We start from the raw sequence: 18,149 nt of genomic DNA, 5'->3' as shown, positions 1-18,149 counted from the left end.
GTATTGTATTCACGGGTTATATGTACAATAGTGTTATCCACGCAGTTTGAACTGCGCACAATAGAAAGATGCTGTTTGAACATCTCTTCAAGCAATCTCCAATCTAAATTGTAATATATTGAGCGTTAATAAGGAATTGAGCAAATATTTAAATAATTATAATCACCCGGATAGGAATTATATTTGATTTTAAGAGAGCAGAAAAATATGGAGATGAATACAGCCATAGCCCATCGGACGTTAAGATTGACCTTTCAACCCTCGGCACATTTAGAGACGAGTTAATCTGTTTTTAATAAACCATAAATTGCATTTCTTACGCATTATATTGGCCGTAGTCATTTTTCCCCTATTTGTGAATTTGCTTTAATGAAATAGGACAATATTTTTCTTCCTCCAGGGCTATACTCAGCATGAAATGATCACTTAAGTTGGCAACACTTGCAGAAAATAATATTTGGTTGATGCACACTGGAGTCCGGCGTGTCACCCAGGGATGATGTGCCGGACGAAAGATAACATGATCATTTTTGAGTTAATTTCTTTTCAGACCCACGAAAAAAATGAAGACGATGAACTCTAGAAAAGAAACGAGTGAATGGATATTTTGGGCGGGGAAGAAAATAAGACACGCAGCTAAGAGTGAAGGCAAACAAGGAAGAACTGTGTCCGGTTTTAAAAATGGTTTTTCGCGCTTTGTTTCTCGCTTTTGGGGAGAGACAATAATCAGCCTTTCAGTTTTGGAAAACAGGAGGATGGAGGCAGAGCAGAAATGAGGGGGCTCTTGTTGGCTTAGCTCTATCAAAGAAGAAGGACTCCCTGTTATCTGTGAATAGAGCTTCTTCTTTTGGCGGACCAGAATAGATATAGCACGAATTTTTAATTCGTTTTTCTTGGAGAGACAACAATGGTTTATTTGAAAGCTTGACACAATTTGGGTTTTGTGAAAGATCCTTTTCCACCCCCCAAGTTCTCCTTGTCCGTGCCCAGCTGCCCATATGGGATGCGACGTGTGTAGTAAAACATCACAATGACACCGAGTGACAGGCGGCAACAAAAAGCCCAAAGATGCATCTCCCTGACTCCGAACACCACCGACAAACTCTGACACGCTTGCTTTCTCTCGGTCTTTTTTTCTTCCACTGTCTGCATCCTTGCGCCGCTGCTTGGTAACATGCACGCCTCCAACATGCATCGGAACCGAGCCTGGCCTTTTGTCTCTCAGCTTGGTCTTGTACTGTATTGTGCAATGATAGAGTCCAACAAAACGGCTCCTTTTTAATGTAGTCATTTGTTTATAAATAATATCGAAGACTTTCTCTGCAACGCATAACTGTGTGGCCAGTAAAGTATCTAAAAAAAACAAAAAAAAACATCTCGAATGATTTAACCTTCCAAGTGTAGCCGGTTCTGTGCGAACACGTGCTCCAAAAGCAGTAGTCCCTCGAGACCCTGTTTTGTAAATAATTAGCAAATCTGTCCAATTTAGCTGTTTGTTCAGCGATGATATGGGCGGCTTTAACATCTGTTGGGATATTTTGTGCGCGTGCTTGTGGGAGTGCGCGCGTGTGTTCGTGGGCCAAAGGAAATGCCGAGATTTTTTATTTTTTTTCCCTCTCTGCAATATTTACTCAAGATATTGACCGCAGTCAGATGATCCACCGTGGAAGCACCTTAAAGGAGTAACATTAGCTCCAGAAGTCAACTCGTGTCCGACAGCGACAGGAAATATTCTTGTTCAAGACGTTCGTTTTCAAACGGAATGCAAGTCACTGCGAGGCTCCATCTCGATGACAGCCGAGCTATCGATTATTTTCTTTGCTCTTGTTTGCAAGTTACGCGTCTAACAAGATAACGCCGCGTTTATTGCATTAAACTCCATTTGCACAAGGCCGGTGGACCGGTTTCAAATGCAACAAAAAGGAGAGCTTTTGACATAAAAGCTTTTTGTGTTGAGAAGCCCTCTTCTATTAAGTGAGTGGGTTTTGGTCCCATTTCACGAGTGACTTCAGGCTTTATAGCCAGGGCGCTTGGATTTAGAGGAAATGTTTTAATGCCTTGCATTTGCCCAAAACAGAAAGACGGAAGAGCTCAAGATCAATTCCGTCAATAATGATGATCTGAGGTTGTTTTAATTTTATATTTGCTGCAGGTTCTGTAGTTTAAAATTTTCTCGTCGCACGTGGGAGCACAGCACGTCAAGAAATCCTAAAGGGGACCACAACCATTTTATGACGCTCAACTTGAATTTCAAATTGACGCAAAAACGAACATTTTGGCAGCGTGAAATGAAAACCAAATGATGAGGATATCTGAAAAGTTGCCAGTATTTATTCATGGCCATAAATATTTTTCGGTCCATAAAAGAAGCAAGAAATTAACATTTCTATAATTATAAAGTGGATCGTACGTGCTGATAATAACACGAGGGCAAAGGGCGAGAGAAAATATATATCTACAACCAACACACAACATAGTTTTACCAAAAAAACAAAACAAAAAAAAGTTCACAAGAAGAGCATTGACATTCTCGTTCAAATCTATTTGGAACAGGGGAATTGGAGCCAGTTCTCTTAACGAAAACATGTAAACACGGTGCACACATGAGCCCCGAATAAAATGATGTAGTGCGTGGACTGCGAAAAAAAAAGAAGTCTTTCGTGTGTTTGTGTGCGGGGGGGTTGCGTGGGGGTATCTGGGTCCCCCTCTATTTGCGCGTGTCGTGAAAGCGCCTAGTGCCTTCCCAAAAGACGAGTCTCTTGTCTATCCCGTCCCTTACCAAGTCCACTGTTGCGTTTGCACCAAGTGGTGCGCCGTGGGGAAGTGCGGCGTGGCAGTGGCGCCGTACTGCGCGTTGTACTGCATGTGTTGGAGCGACTGCGCGCCGTACGCCGTGAAGGGGATCCCGGCCTGAAAAGTGGCCGCCAAGTCCTGAGCTTTAAGGGTGTGACAAGGCTTCCCGTCTCTGACTAACACGGGCACGGCCACTCGCCTGGGAGAAGGGAGGTGGCTCACTTCCATACCTTTCTCTGCCCGGGCTCGCTTCATCTTGTACCGGTGGTTTTGGAACCAGATCTTCACTTGGGTCGGGGTGAGGCGGATCAGGCTGGCCAGGTGCTCCCTCTCCGGGGCGGACAGGTACCTCTGCTGTCGGAACCGGCGCTCCAGCTCGTAGGTCTGCGCCTTGGAGAACAGCACCCGCCGTTTGCGCTTCTTGCCCGAGTCGCTGCCCCCGCTGCTCGACGTCTCCTTGTCGTTATCCGGCGACTCGTCGTCCGCGGACGGCTCCGGCGATTTGGCCGAGTCCTGGGAGCCGGCGGTGAGGCCGTGCACTGCGGCGGCGGCGAGAAACGGGAGGAACACTGTCAAAATGTTATGCCCGGTTCCACAAAAAAAGGACACTTCATACTTGCAGGCGTCATGAAAAAAAAGTCGAAATTTCAACGAAAAATAAATGAAAATAAAATAACCGGAGGAGTCACTGAAGCGTTTAAATGTGCATTGTGTGCACGGAAGTCTTCCAGAACACCAGTACACGTGCACAGCAAATCGAATTCCAAACAAGCTTCAGAATATAAAGCCCCATTTGTGGAGCTACGACGCCTCGGCGCATCCAAATCAAAATCTTTACGGTGCTTGCAAAGCATGACAATTCTTAAAGACGACGAGCCTCTTACTTACATGAATATTGAATACTGTCCGTGGTGGCGAGCCATCGCGTGTACGGATTGTCACTAGTGTCGTAAAAGGGGTTCTTTAAAGGCAGGTTCTGCACGTTTTCCAGGGGACTTTTGAGCAAAACTCCAGCGCTTTTCGTCGTGGACGTGCTCTCCGAACCCTCCGTGTCCTCCTCCGCCCCGGTGATAGATCCCTCTTCGTCATTCGTGTCCGGCAGGTCCAAAATGTCCTTAACAGAGAAGCCCGTCTTTGTGTTGGTCAACGACATATTCTGGTGTGGGGGGGCGACCACAAAAAAAGTTGCAGCAACGGCACCTTTCTGTCGGACAATCCGCTGTTTAAGGAGACACACACACAGGGGAGAAAAGGGAGAAGCTGATATTTTGAAGGGTGGGGGGGTGCCGGTGGGGGGGCGAAAGGAGAGTCGAGGCTAGGCAGAGGAGCCGCTGTGGGCGAGCATCGCCTGCAGAACGGAGCTCTGGTTCGGTCTCGGGAGAGTCCAGGGAGGGATGCCGAAAGTGCTAACTATGCGCGGCTCATGGATACAGTGCCGGGTCTGGGTGCAGGAGCCAAATAAGCCATTACCTTGTCCGATGAGTCCATATAAGGTTGGTCTGCACGCATGAACCTGCAGTGAAAATGCATTAAAACACGCGAAAGGTTGGCCACGTGTGGGCGGGTCTTAGGAGTCAAGTGGATGAAGACAGTGTTTGCAGATGTGAAATTGTGGGTTTTGGGGGAGATCCGAGCATCTACCATTGGTGCTTCAGCGCATGATGAGTGGTATAACGTGTCAATTAATTACAAAGACTGGGAGGGCCTTTTCTACTCCCCATTTGCATACAAAGAAACTCCAAGTAGCTTTCGACTCACTGCGCTCTTTAAAGAAGGCACATTTGGAACGAAATGCTCGCGATGGTTCCAAACTTGTTGTTGCCTGTATTTGATTTTACTTCATTATGAGTATTTTTTTTTCGTTTCTCAACGCGGTGTAGTTTTTGTCCAACGATGAAGGGGTAATTTATGTAAACCTTCTGAGTCAATATTTTGGCCCAGGCTCAAGGACAAGAGGTTGAAGCAGGGCTTTGTTTGTTCCGTTTTAAACTGTGGACCTAGTGTGCGGCATGAGGAGGTGATTAACAACAACAGTAATAATCATCATAATATGCAAAAAGTGATACATTTAATATGCCTTTTAAAAAAAAGTCCTGAAATGTACAGATTTTTTAATTTATTAATGGCTCAATCAATCTGTTCGGTGCCACTCTCATTTTGGCACCACATCCCAATATTTGTTTTTGCGTGCACGTAAAGCCTCTTTTAAAAGCGCTCCAACCCCGCTATCATTGTTGCTTACTTTATTTTGCTCCCCTTCGAGACTTTTTGCCTGCCGCTCTCTCTCCCCTCTGCCCGCTATCCAGTATGTGATGTGGGTGACAATGTTTCACGTTTTGAGCGAGTCGCCGGCCGCATTCTGGGTGGTCGGACCCGGGCAAACACAAATACAAACCGATTGCTAAGCTGCAGACAATGGGGGAAATGTAGACAAATGTCCGGCTCCTGTTGGAAGCTTTTGTGAAGCTGCAGTTTTTGCATTTATTTCAGGCCCCCCAAATAATAGATGATTGACGCCCAGGCGCACAATGCTTTCGAACGGTTTGGAATAAATCTGAGGTTGTTCCTAGTTGTCATGGCATTCAACTGCTTTCAATGGACTATCTCTTCATTCAATCCGCGGATCCTTGCACAGTATTAAGGAAAGTCCTCTAGGGCGCGAGCACGCGCACGGGCACGCCTAGCGCGCGCATACACACACTCACACAAACCCACGCACCCACACACACACACACCCACACTCAATAGGAAACTTGTCAAAACTTATGGGCGGAAACTCTAGTGCACAACATGTAAACATAACTAATATGATTATTCGCATTTTTTATCTTAATATACATTAATATTGAACATGATCTCTAGTAATAATAATAAACATCATATCACATATTCTATCATACTTCCACAGCCTTTGTGTTTCTTAATGTGTGCGTAGCATATTTTTTCTCAAATCGTCTACATATATTTTATTACTATTTTGATTATTTAGGAGTATTGATTTAATTTTTTTTACATAGCCTATATATTTTAGACCTCAGCCAGGCGTGTACCGAACGTGGAGGCCTTGTGTTCACCAAATACTAATGGTAGAATTAATCTCACGTCTGAGCGTGTCACAAAGGCTCCATTCAGTTGTGCGGGTATATGGACAAACTCGAGCCGGTTCTTAGGCTACTGCAAAAGAGAGAGGGGTTACTGACCTGATCCACCAAGTAATGCTGCACCCAGCTAAATCCGACATGTGACAGGGGACGCAGGGTGCGCACGGCAGACATCCACAGGGACGTTTTGGCATGAACACCGAGGCAGGGCCCGCGCGAGCAGCTGCAGCCTCATCAGGAAGCACACCGGGCCCTTGCCGGGCGTCATTTCACTGTTACTTATCGCAAACCCCCAAAGCGCACTGAGCCATGATCTGACCGTGTTTACAGCGTGCAGAATTATCGGTCCATGTCGCAGAGCTTTGCTTTTTGTGCGTGTGGCACCACGACAAGAGGGTGTCAAAAGTAGTTGCTGCAGACCGGACTTTTTAGGAAAGGGGGGGGGGGGGTCGGAAGGAAGAGGGAGGTGGGGTATGTTTGACCAGTCTCGTGGGGATTTTGCAGGATGAGGTGAAAGTGCACATGCGGGCTAAGTGGACTTAGCCTGACTGTGTCTACCTGTTTACTTTCACTCCGAGTTCAAACACTTTTACCACTGACTCACTGAACCTCCCTTCTCGTTTTCTTCTTATTATTATTTTGGGTCATAATAATCAAAGCAAACATATAGATTTCACTTGGTGAATAAACTCTCGGCAATTCCCCTGAATTTAATAAAAACATACAAACAAACGTTGATTCAATTATTTCAACGGTTTTTCCAATTTTGGTAGATAAAATGAATATTGATGTAATAAAAGTGTCTTGAAATAAATTATTTTGAATATTGGAAATTACTACGCCTTGTTTTGGCGTTGTGCTCCAGCGCGCGCTCACGCGCGTGTATGAGTGTGTGTGTGTGTGTGTGTGTCAGACAGGGAGATAAAGAAGGGCCTGCACGCTGCAGATGCATCAGGGCATTTAATGGACAAAAAAGGGGCTCAGGACTGTTGCTCTCTATCATCCTCTTATTTGTGCGCCACCACCTGAAAAAATATGATCGTCTTTACACTGAAAGAATTAATCGTTGAGCGCTTATGAATTCCAATGTGATCATGTTGACGCAAGGTTGTACAGCGTATTCCCTATTACCATACCTTTTGGGGGAAAAAAACTCTTTAATTTTTTCCTCATATTTTCAGCAAAAGTGATCCGTTGTCTCTCTCTCTCGTTCCTTTTTTTTCGCATGACTCCCCGAAAATATCTCGTGTGATTCATTATAATTCCGCCCCAAAATTCACGCCGACAATGATTCCTTTATAAGAGAAGAAAAAGCTTTTAATATTCTTGATTACATACATCTTTCGATTGAATGCACAAATAAGAATGCCGCGGGAGAATCCATAATGATGTTGATCACCCCCACCCCCCCTTCCCCTTCCCCTTAATCGCCGAATTTCAGCGTGTTTGGCCGCCTCGGGAGGAGAGTTTGGCTTTGATAAAGGTGACCACTCCCGCCTCAGGCTACTAATGATAAATGTGACAAACCCGATTTCCGTCTTATATGATTAAAGACTACATTTAATATTCAGGTAAAGCCGCTCCGGTTTATTTAAAGAGGTGGGTAAGCCGTGGCCTGTGGACTTGTAGCTCGAGGGGATATTTATGTTTTTATTATTTTTTTTAACACAGAATCCACCACTTCCAGGCAAAAGGAAAAGCCTTTATTCGTCTCTATTGGTGTGATAATTAAACATGTCACGGTGAGATTAGAGCGTTGCGCCCATGCCCCCAGAGGATGACTTCAGTTGTTAAAGCGCCAGTTTATTTGTAACGGTGGATTTCATTGTCACACTGTCATTCTTTGTCATTTACGCGCGCGCGCGTGTGCGTGTGTGCGTGTGTGTTTGTGCGTGCGGGCGTGTGTGAAATTCGTCCTAAATTGCTAAAAAAGCTTACAATTATTTTTTTTTTTTGGCGCAATTGTAGCGAGCATAAATGATTTAAATCTGTGGGCTTTGTTGACAAAATCAGTAAATGCGCTTAATATTCATTGTAAGTGCACAGTGTACATAATCAAGAAAAGAAATACTGTCAACACAATCTGTCACGGTCATATAGAAACGTGTCCTCCTTCCTGTCAGGCAGCCTGTTTGGTGAGTGCCAACAATAACGTGAACATCTGTTGACATCTGTAGAGCTCTAGCGGACCCTACCGGCATTTTAAAGAAACAACAGGGGGTACACACAGAGGGTACCCGAAATTTGCTTGGGATTGTTAATCATAAATGTAACCCATATTTATCAAGTCAAATATACTCACAAATGTCAGCATTTCAATGTGTAGCCATAAGGCTCATATAAAGAGACATTGGAAATACTGCATGCAAGCTGTTCATATGTTGCAGGTGAATATGTGTAGCCTATTTGGAGATACAGTATATGAATCTATATTTTTTGTAATGGTGCAGTTCCAGTATGCGATTGTTTTTATGGTGTCCCATGCACACCCACGTGACTTCCACGCATGCAGGGCCACACTTTGAATAAGACTGCCAGTAGATCAACCAAAGAAAGCTTGCGGTGGGCTTACCTCGTACACCAGAGGGTGGTGGAAGTCTCGGTCGCAGAAAGAGAGCGCGCGGGGGTCATGAAATATCTCCAAATGAGAGTAAGCAGTGCGTGCACAGATAAACCTGATGTGGTTTATATACCCTGAAAGCAAGTGCTCCTCTTCTCGTATTGTCAGAGTGCGTTTGCATAGCTGCTCAAGAGGCTCTGCTCCCGCTAACTCCTTTGCATCGCTCAATGTTTGTCTTCCCTTCTCTGACGTGAGACAAAATATTGGCCATATGCTCATCGGGCCATAAACCGGACTGAAGCGCAAACACAGCAGCGCGTGGATCAACCCTGCGTGCACATTTGGTTTTCTCTCCGTTCTTTTCCTGCCATCTGCAACCAACGTGAACTATAACGTCGGTGAATAATGTCACAGTTAAGGAGATAAGGGGGTAGCAGGTTGATCTTCACATTATTCCCGACACAGGGCTCTCTATAATAAATGGCTTGGTAACCAAGAAGCAACAGTGAGAGAAGAGCAGATGTGACATGTTATCCAGGACACTGCCACGTTTAGATTAGATACCCTGATACAATGATTGATGACCGGCCCGCGCTCACACCAATTCACAATGCCCATTGATGAGCCACAGTGTCTTTTAACGTGCGCACGAATCGACCCTCTGACTCTTTGTTGAAATATACTGCTAAAGAGCCTAAACTGCGCCCCCGCCCCCCAAAAAAATCCTCACCATCATCAACAAAAACGACAACAGACACTACTTACTCTTTACGATACTTTGTAGGTAAAATAATGATCTGAAAATGTTATTATGATCAACATAGAGGTTGCATAATGGTGAGTGTATCAATAATTAATGCTTTGACAATAACCTTGTAGTTATGACAAAGACTATATAGATCTGCAGTAAAGCACATGGGTCACCAACGTGGTGCCCGCAGGACTGTTCTAAAAGAAGCTACCAAATGATGGGGATGTTGTTAAAGGGAACATTTGAATCTCTGCAAGCACAAGCAGAGATTCATAACATTAAAGTGTTGCATATTCATACACTGTAACATATTTCATGCTGGTTGAACAGAAATGAAAGTTCAACAGCTGTCTTGAAAATGTAAGTTTAGTTCAAGTGAGGATTATCTTGGCTTGAACTCAGAAGTTGATTTTGGTACCAAATATTTGACATTCAAAAAAATTGCTGAAAGATCAGCTATTCTCCCTCAAAGATTCCAACTTAAGTGACTACAACGATGATCCCAAAAGTACACAAACAGCAGTGATTTCTTTTTACAAGAACCGTTGACAGTTCGTTTGAAGCGCATGAGGAGTTACTACATTTATGTGCTCCAAAAGCATGGATATATTCAATGCTTGATAGTTGAAGAAACATTCATTTTAGCAGGCATCATGGAAGATGAAATGCTTGTTTCCCTGTGGCCGCCCATTGAAAATAATGTGGAATGTAAGATCTGGCCGCCAGGCCTTGAATTTGAACCCTGTGTCTTGCTGTTAATTGGTTCAATAAAAACAGACATGCACATATTTTGTCATGATTTAAAATAGTATTTTTGGCTTTTTGTTTATGGGTGCGCAATCTTATGTGTCCCATGAGTAGCATCAATGATAAATTGTGGCCCACTCCATCATTTAAGTTGCCCATCCCAAATTTAAAGTATCTGATTAACATTCAGTAAGTTCAGCTGATCGAGTAGGCTTTTCCTGACATTTTTTACTATTATTATTATTATTTTTTTTGCGTTTTACCAGAAGCCCAAAGGTTTTCTTAAGGCTTAGTGTTATTTGGAAGTGCCTCACTGTCAGTATGGTATCTTTTGGTGACGAGCAGTGTTATAATTGCGCCAAAAATACAAACATTTGGAATTATGACCATAAAGTTGAACCTTGATTTTAACTGGATCATTACATATTTTCAGATTCCTAATAAAACGCTGTCTTACAATCCTATCCCAAGCATAAATTCCTCGTCTCACCCCCTTGGGTGGTGTCCGTCGCACATTCAGCCCGGGTCCTGTACCAGAGGCCAGGAAGCTTGAGGGTTCTGCGCAGTATCCTTGCTGTTCCCAGCACTGCGCTTTTCTAGACTGAGATGTCCGATGTTGTTCCCGGGATCTGTTGCAACCACTCATCTAGTTTGGGGGCCACTGCCCCGAGTGCTCCGACCATCACAGGCACTTGTGTCACCTCTACACTCCAGGCTCTCTCCAGCTCTGAGCCCTTGATAGTTCTCTAGTTTCTCATGTTCCTTCTTTCTGATGTTTCCATCACTTGGGATCACGACATCCACTACAACTTTCCTCTGCCCTTTTATCTTTGATCACGATATCTGGTTGGTTCATCATTACCATCTTGTCAGTATAGATCTGGAAGTCCTACAGGATCTTCGCTCAGTATCTATATATATATATATATATATATATCAGTATGTACTGCCTTACATTTAATGCGAGTTTTATGTGATTGGTTCATTCTGAACACAGCCATATTCCCATTTATCTAGCTATCTAGCTATCTATCTGTCTATCTGTCTGTACGTGCAGGTCTCTCTGAGTCCACCAAAGACCATCCCCTGCATCAGAGGCTGAGGTATAGAAGCTCACAAGAGGGCACGGCTAATTGTCGAGGAAGAAAGCAATACGAGGCAAACACCGGGCGAGCTATTATGACACCTTTGGGGGTGTAGAGGCTAAATCACGACAATGATTTTATTGTGGGGAGCCTGGAATTCGTGCATGATAATAACAGCGTTGCCTGGTGTTGCAGGAGTGACCATCAATCAATAGTGAATACAAGGCTGATGCGGATTTGTGCAGTGCCACTTTGTTGATGAAAGAGTGAGATTATCCTCCCTGCCATCGCTGCGTTCAAGGGTGTCACTAAGACCCGAGGAATACAAATAAATAAATTGGCCTCATACCTCGTTTGAATTCCACATTAAGGCCAAGTAGTTAGTTAGAGATGGAATGTATTCATGGGGTTCACACCAATGAGAAAGAAGCTTCCCACTCAACCGCTGACTCGCTCTGAGAATACTCTTGTGTTTGTTTGAGATTCGCCACAAGTGCTCTGGGTGCTAACTACAAGACCTCCTGAAAAGGGATGGGTAAGATAGGCCCTGTCGGTCAAGCTATTATCAATCCCCGGCCTTAAGCTCAGTGATGACCATACTTCAAATGTTGTTAATGGCCGCGTGAGGACACCGGTGGCACGGCTTTCTGAAATCAATCAGTTCAAGTTTTAATGTATCGACCACTCGAGGGGAAAGTGGGAGTGCTTCTCAAGCAAATGGGCACGGTTTTCATGGATGATACACTTTTTGAAAAGTTTAATTAAACCCGAGGACTCACTTGTATGCCGGGGACTCACCCGCTGATCGCCGGCGCTATCCGTTTGAAAGGTTTAGCAATTTTTCTCCCCAAATGCGTACACTTAGCCTTGAGGTTTATGCGTGAGATCGTGGAGCCCCACTGTTAAGGTGGGAATGAATGGCTGTTGTTAGCCCTTCAAGGAGATGAGCTGTTGTGCAAGAAATGCTTCACATCAGTTGAATAGTTGCGCGTCTTAAATGACAACCGGCACGTTGTGAATACAAGGAGCTCTGGATTATGTCGGTTTTAAGATTTTTGAGCCGACGTTACAACCTGGAGAGGTGAAGCAGAAATGGGATGGAATGAGTCGTTTGAAAGCGGTGTCAAAAAGGAACATGGAATAGGTAAAGTGGGCCCACAGGAAATTTCAGCTATTGTCATCCAATGATTATATTTATGGGTGTTTTATACTTGAGATAAACGTGTTTGAGACATATACCTTTTTTTTAAGTGCAAGGCATGCAGGCTCAAGGCGACCATATGATTTGCAATGTGTATGTATACAAATAGTTGTTGAACAGCTAATCATCTGTTTATGAACTAGAAAGGCACCCAGACTTCTGCCAAAAGGTAAATATTGTGGTGTGCAAAAAAAAAAAATTAAGGTTCCAGTTGTCATGTTTTTTTTCTTCCCCATAATGGTAATAGACTGAATATCACAAGACAAAAAGGCATTAAAAGCAGAATAAAAAAAATTCTAACATGTTGAGTGAAATAAATACACTGGAAAAAAATGCTGGTTCAATTTACTTAATTTAGTTTTTATTAAGTTTCAATCCAGACATGTCTTTGAGTAGACCATATATCGACTTAAATGAATGTGTCTGGATCTAGATGATTTTATTTGGTGCAACCCCTTGATGAAATAAATTCAACAAAAAAATGCTTCGGTGAAAAGAGTGGCTCAAGAAGAAGCACAATAAGGTCACAGAGTAGCCTAATCAGTCTGCAGACATCAACCCAAACAAAAACTGTGGAGGCAGTTAAAGCTGTGAGTTTCTAATCAGCAGCCGAGAAACTTTCTCTGAAGACGGCTGCTCCAAAATTACCACGGTGCTTTTTGCAAAGCTGGCCACCAACTGCAAGAAGCGACTCTTTACTTGTGCTTCCCAACAAGGGTTCTTCTCCCCGTTATGATCCTGTTTCGCTTGGGAATCAAATACGTTCACTCAGTAACATGCAAAACATTCTGTAACTTTTATAATGTGTGCTTTTAATGTGTTTTGATTGCTGTTCGGATTATTATTATATATGGTGAACAATTACCAGAAATGGAATGTTGAGTGCTTTGCGAATAAGGAAATTTACAAATCCAGCAGGCATGGATTATAATTGCATACTGAGTATAATGAGATCAAATTAATAATAATGAAGACACAAACCGACTAATCGGGTGCAGTTAATTGCACGTTTGACAAGACAAGGCATCACCGACCTATTTGAAACTGAGCGCTACTTCTTGTGCACTGATTTGTGTGAAGCGCAACCAATTTGAGACACACTTCTAAAGTAATATTCATTCATTCATTTTCCGAACTGCTTTATCCTCACAAGGGTCGCGGGGGGTGCTGGAGCCTATCCCAGCTGTCTTCGGGCAGTAGGCGGCTGACACCCTGAATCGGTTGCCAGCCAATCGCAGGGCAAACACAGAGACGAACAACCATCCACATTCACACTCACACCTAGGGACAATTTAAAGTGTTCTATCAGCCTGCCACGCATGTTTTTTGGAATGTGGGAGGAAACCGGAGTACCCGGAGAAAACCCACGCAGGTCCGGGGAGAACATGCAAACTCCACACACGGAGGCCGGAGCCGGGATCGAACCCACGACCTCTGCACTCGACTACCGGGCCGCCCTGAAATAATATATTTGATCAAATTATCTTCAATAATGTTCGTGTGTAATAATCATGAATTATTTTTCATGATCGACCTCCAGAATCAATTTATTTCACATGTGCAATGCAAAACAACTGACTTCAATTTAGGGTGACTTCTGGTTTAACAGGATTGGAGTTCAAGGGATAAAAATATTCAGTCATTAGCGGACAAAAGTATCAACACATTTTTACAAGGGGGGGGGCGGAAGAGGATCTGGTAAACGCCACAGTTTGGCTTCATCGATTCATAACATGAGATGCGGCACTTCCCAATCACACTTTCTTCGACAATCCTCGCAGCGCATCGATGCTTCTTGGTTATATCGGTTACTCCTATTCCGGTTGGATGGGTTTGGTGTAGAAGCACTTAAGAGCCCTGACATAAACCCCATCGAACCCAGTTGGGATTGACTACAATCAAGAGTGTGAAGCCGGGCACTCTCTGAGTGACCTCTCAGCTTAAAAAATCCTCTCCTTGAGTATTGGACAACAAATTCACAGAAGAGTGGAAGCGGTCATTTCTGTAAATGGGAGTCAAATCCATAACTGACATGTTCACCTTATATTTGTCAAATTTCTCGACAGATACAAAACAATTGCTTCAGCTAAGGTCAGATATTTTATGTCCAGAGAGGATGAAAGAGGTCAATCATTACCTTAGACAGACCTTTCCCCTCACCTGAGGCATTGCTAGTAACGCTTACTGCATACAAAGTCGGAGACATACTGTCCAGCAAGTCAAGAAAGAATGAAATGGGCGCATGTTTCACACATAAAAGCTGTAAATTAACGGTGAGGCAGTCACTATCCGTGTAGCGGTAGGGTAACTTCCTTGTTTCATAGCTATGGAAGGGGCATTGAAATCAATCAAGAAGGTCACCTCGCGGGGTCAACTTCAACACAGTGGACAATAGCCGTCTCCCAAGGTGAAAGTAGAAGCAGCAGTATCGGATCGCAGCGACGACCTCCTCAACAATCTCAATTGGAGAGGTTTTTAAAACGGGTGGAGAAGCAAATCATGTGGTAAATAAGCGATGGAAGTGAAGAGACTCACGCGGACAATGGAGGCGCAGCGGTGGTCTCTCAAGGTAGTCGCGAGATGTCAACGTGCCGACTTACATTGATTTCCCCGCAAGTCTATGAAAAGAGAACTTCAAAAATGCAGGTTGCGACAGTTACCTCGCTTTTAGTCTCCCAAGATTTCTTGAGTCTTTTAAAACAACAAATGAGACCACGAGTCAAGGACGGGTTATTTCAAGATGGGCAGAGGAAAGCTTGTCCTTGTCTCCTCTTCTCAGCGCATCTTCAGGCAAAGATTTGAAAGCTTCACAAAGATATCGACTTTCACCTTCAGCATCGGTCCAAAGCGAAGTATGGCAGGAAAGAATATAATATATTTTGAATAACATTGCATAGACAAAATTGGTTGAATTAGAACAGGGATATTGCAAGGACTTTTCTATTTTAACAAAAACATTTTGTAATACTGAAAAAGTATGTGCTGCATTTAGAACCTGAAAATAATACGTCCATAGACAAGCTTATTTTGTGAATGTTGAGTGGCTGACCACAAACATCAAAGCGCTTTTTAATATCGTTCAGGCAAGCAATTAGATCCGGTAGACGGAATGAAACGTTTAGCCAATTACGACAACAGTTGAGATGTCAACGCAAAGTTTGCGTGTGTCTCGTTTTAAACCTCAAGCCCTAAAAAGTGAAGGCCTCCAATCGCAGTGATTTGTTTGAAGAGAAAAGTTTACCACTAATGCTATTGTTGACAGACGGTGTTGTTCTTGGAAACATTTTTGATTGCGTTTGCAAAATCAGACGGAAGGCCGAGCTTCAAGAGAGGTTGTCGGGTAGTTGCTAATGTCTGCGCGTGTTGTAGAAAAGTGCCCCTTTTGGGTGCGGCGAGCAACCCGTGAGGATATGAACTAAAACCAGACAATGGAGCAGAACATGAGGGCTTAGGGGTGTGAAACATTCACCTTGAACCAGGCTGCTCCTTGCAGACACAAGGATTACCCATCTGCACATTTCTGAAGCCTTTTGATTAAGAATGCATTCAAATTGAAAGACGACAAGGAGAATACACAATTTAGTAATTTCAATGGCTTCCTGCAGATGGGTTGCAGACATATTTAGATAATCAACGTGGAGATATTTTCTTTATACTGGGCCCGTGTTGGCAATTAACATGTTTTGTGCTGAGGTGAAAACTTTTTTCCAGGCAGTGACGATGGATGAAAATACATTAGAGGAGGTCATGAAATGGGCTTCTATTCTTTGTGTTAAAAGGAAGCTTTTATAAGGTGATAGCGGCGGAGGCATAAAACCCCCAAGGGCAAATAAATGATAAAGAACTCATCTTTAATTGGCACCCATTTGGGATTTGATAAATAACACTCCAAATGTCCTATCCCCATTTCAATGGATTGTATGGAAAGTCGCTCTTAAACTCCAACGATGTGGGAGAAAAAGCAGCCAAAATGCTGTCGGAAAAGAACACCGAAGGAAGCTTTACACATTTCATACTTTGTTTTATTAATCTGCAAATTCCTAATAGTAGTCATGAGGTGATTGCCTTCAAGTTGTGGTTATAACACAGTAATACAGTCATTTTTTTGGGGGGGTGGGGGTATCCTGTTCATTCGATTGGGGTCTGCTGGACTTAATATCATAAAATGGAGTTTTCCAAATCGTGTGCAGAGTAGGTGTTTGTGAGTGCCGTGCCTGAGCTGTCCCGTCCTCAATCACTCGCTGTCGCCACCCAATGGTCAAAGTATGTACCAAATTCTGAGGGAAAGGGTGTACAAACACATCCTCCCTCTTTCAGATAATTATGTCTTTTATCTAAGAGACACATTCGGCTACTTTAACGTCGGACATCCACCCGTCCTAATGGCCCATTATTCAAATAAAAGGGGGAAACACTGTAGGGTTGGTGACCTCTTCCGTACGCCGGGGCCCTCCATCCAGGCACACCTGCTGAGACAAGGTAACGTTTATCAGTGACACCTTCACAGGAACGAAACAAAATGGCAGGCGGGGTCAGCAGTAAGGAGCACGGCAGGCCTGGCATATTGCAAACATATCCATTTGCGACTCTTGTGGTTGCCAGGCTACTGCCTAATATATGGTGACTGAGTGTACGTCAGGAAAACAGAAGTAAGATGTTGACTTTGAGATAAGCACCTCTTCAAATTAAACAGCACCATCACATTGCATTCAAAATAACATTTCCAAAGGTCAACTTTAAATGGTCCCCATTTGGCATTTAAAAAAAAAGTGTTCTTCAACTCACTAGATCCTCAAATTTGCATACCAGTAACTTTAGTTAGCGGCATTTCATTATTTATGTTTTAATTACATCGAATGGAGGGGATAATATCACGGCGCAGGAGTTTTGTAGTGTGTGTGCCCTTGTCATCTGAACACTCGGATGTCTCCTTATTAAAGTACACAAAAAGATAATTATGTCCTGCTCTGACTAAACATTGCCATGGTGGCGCACTAGAGAATCATCGCTGAATTGGACACAGGAGAGGGGAGCTCTTATGATGAATGTGCTTGCGCTCTCGCACACACGCGCGCTAGCGGTGGACGCATGTCAACTCGCTCTCTCCCAACCTCATCTACGGTGTCGAAGGTCAACAAAATTGTTTTGCTGACACTGATTGCCGCATCAAGCAGACCTCACCATCATTTCCACCGCTGAGTGAGTGTACAGAAAGGTGCACCCTCTGTTTAAAAACGCATCACAATACGTTGCATCATTTGATAAGTAGAAGGATAAGGATGCAGTAGCTTCGGCGGCCTGTGTGGCCGTTCATTGTCGACAGTGCCCGTTATTTTTTCAAGCCAAACCAAACCGTCATCGTAAATCGGTCTGTCATGTTATTTTAACTGCGCTTCCGTCATTGCTTCCATCAGTATATGTCACCATCAGTCAGTCTGCCCCACCTCCCAAACAAACACACAAAAAACATGATATGGTCCAATAGATTAAAAAAAAGTGATTAAAGTGGATTTTGAATTATTTTTCAGTCTTCTGACCTGATGCCTGCCCTGCGATTGGCTGGCAACCCGTTCAGGGTGTCCCCCGCCTACTGCCCGAAGACAGCGGGGATAGGCTACAGCACCACCCGCGACTCATGTGAGGATAAATGTCAGAAATCGGAAAATGAATGGATGGATGGATGACCCGGTGGCTGCCTGCAGCTGTTTTAATGCCTAAGATGCCAGATTTGTGTTGTCCAGGACCGTGAAGTGATGTCATCTGGTTCCGCCTCTTTAGCCAATCACAGCCATCACTGTCCCCTGCAGAAATCCTTTTGAAACAGGAGCATTCACTCTCACGTGTACATAGTCAAAGCTTTCCTCTCTAAGACCCCCCGCCGCAAACAAACACACATGACCGGCGGGGCGTG

The 18,149-nt window shown here is 43.8% G+C and overlaps 1 protein-coding gene across 5 annotated transcripts; it reads right to left on the bottom strand.

Moving 5' to 3' along the window:
* Positions 1–2,316: 2,316 nt before the first annotated feature.
* nkx2.2a (NK2 homeobox 2a) lies at positions 2,317–8,552 on the bottom strand. 5 transcript variants are annotated; one of them, XM_052086865.1, is made up of 4 exons: positions 5,994–6,283; positions 4,264–4,306; positions 3,682–4,012; positions 2,317–3,362 (listed from the first exon to the last, which is right to left on the bottom strand). In XM_052086865.1, the coding sequence occupies exons 1-4, from the start codon at positions 6,086–6,088 to the stop codon at positions 2,776–2,778; spliced, it is 1,056 nt and encodes a 351-aa protein (XP_051942825.1). In that variant the 5' UTR covers positions 6,089–6,283; the 3' UTR covers positions 2,317–2,775. The 5 variants fall into 5 exon arrangements, with proteins under 5 accessions (XP_051942825.1, XP_051942827.1, XP_051942826.1 ...); XM_052086867.1 differs by lacking the exons at positions 4,264–4,306; positions 5,994–6,283 and adding an exon at positions 8,467–8,552; XM_052086866.1 differs by lacking the exon at positions 4,264–4,306.
* Positions 8,553–18,149: the final 9,597 nt, after the last annotated feature.

The sequence above is a fragment of the Hippocampus zosterae genome, chromosome 14 (assembly GCF_025434085.1).
Source record: "Hippocampus zosterae strain Florida chromosome 14, ASM2543408v3, whole genome shotgun sequence".
Taxonomy (NCBI): Eukaryota; Metazoa; Chordata; class Actinopteri; order Syngnathiformes; family Syngnathidae; genus Hippocampus; species Hippocampus zosterae.
Note: the sequence above shows the minus strand (reverse complement) of the source record. Positions and strands in the feature narration are given on the sequence as shown.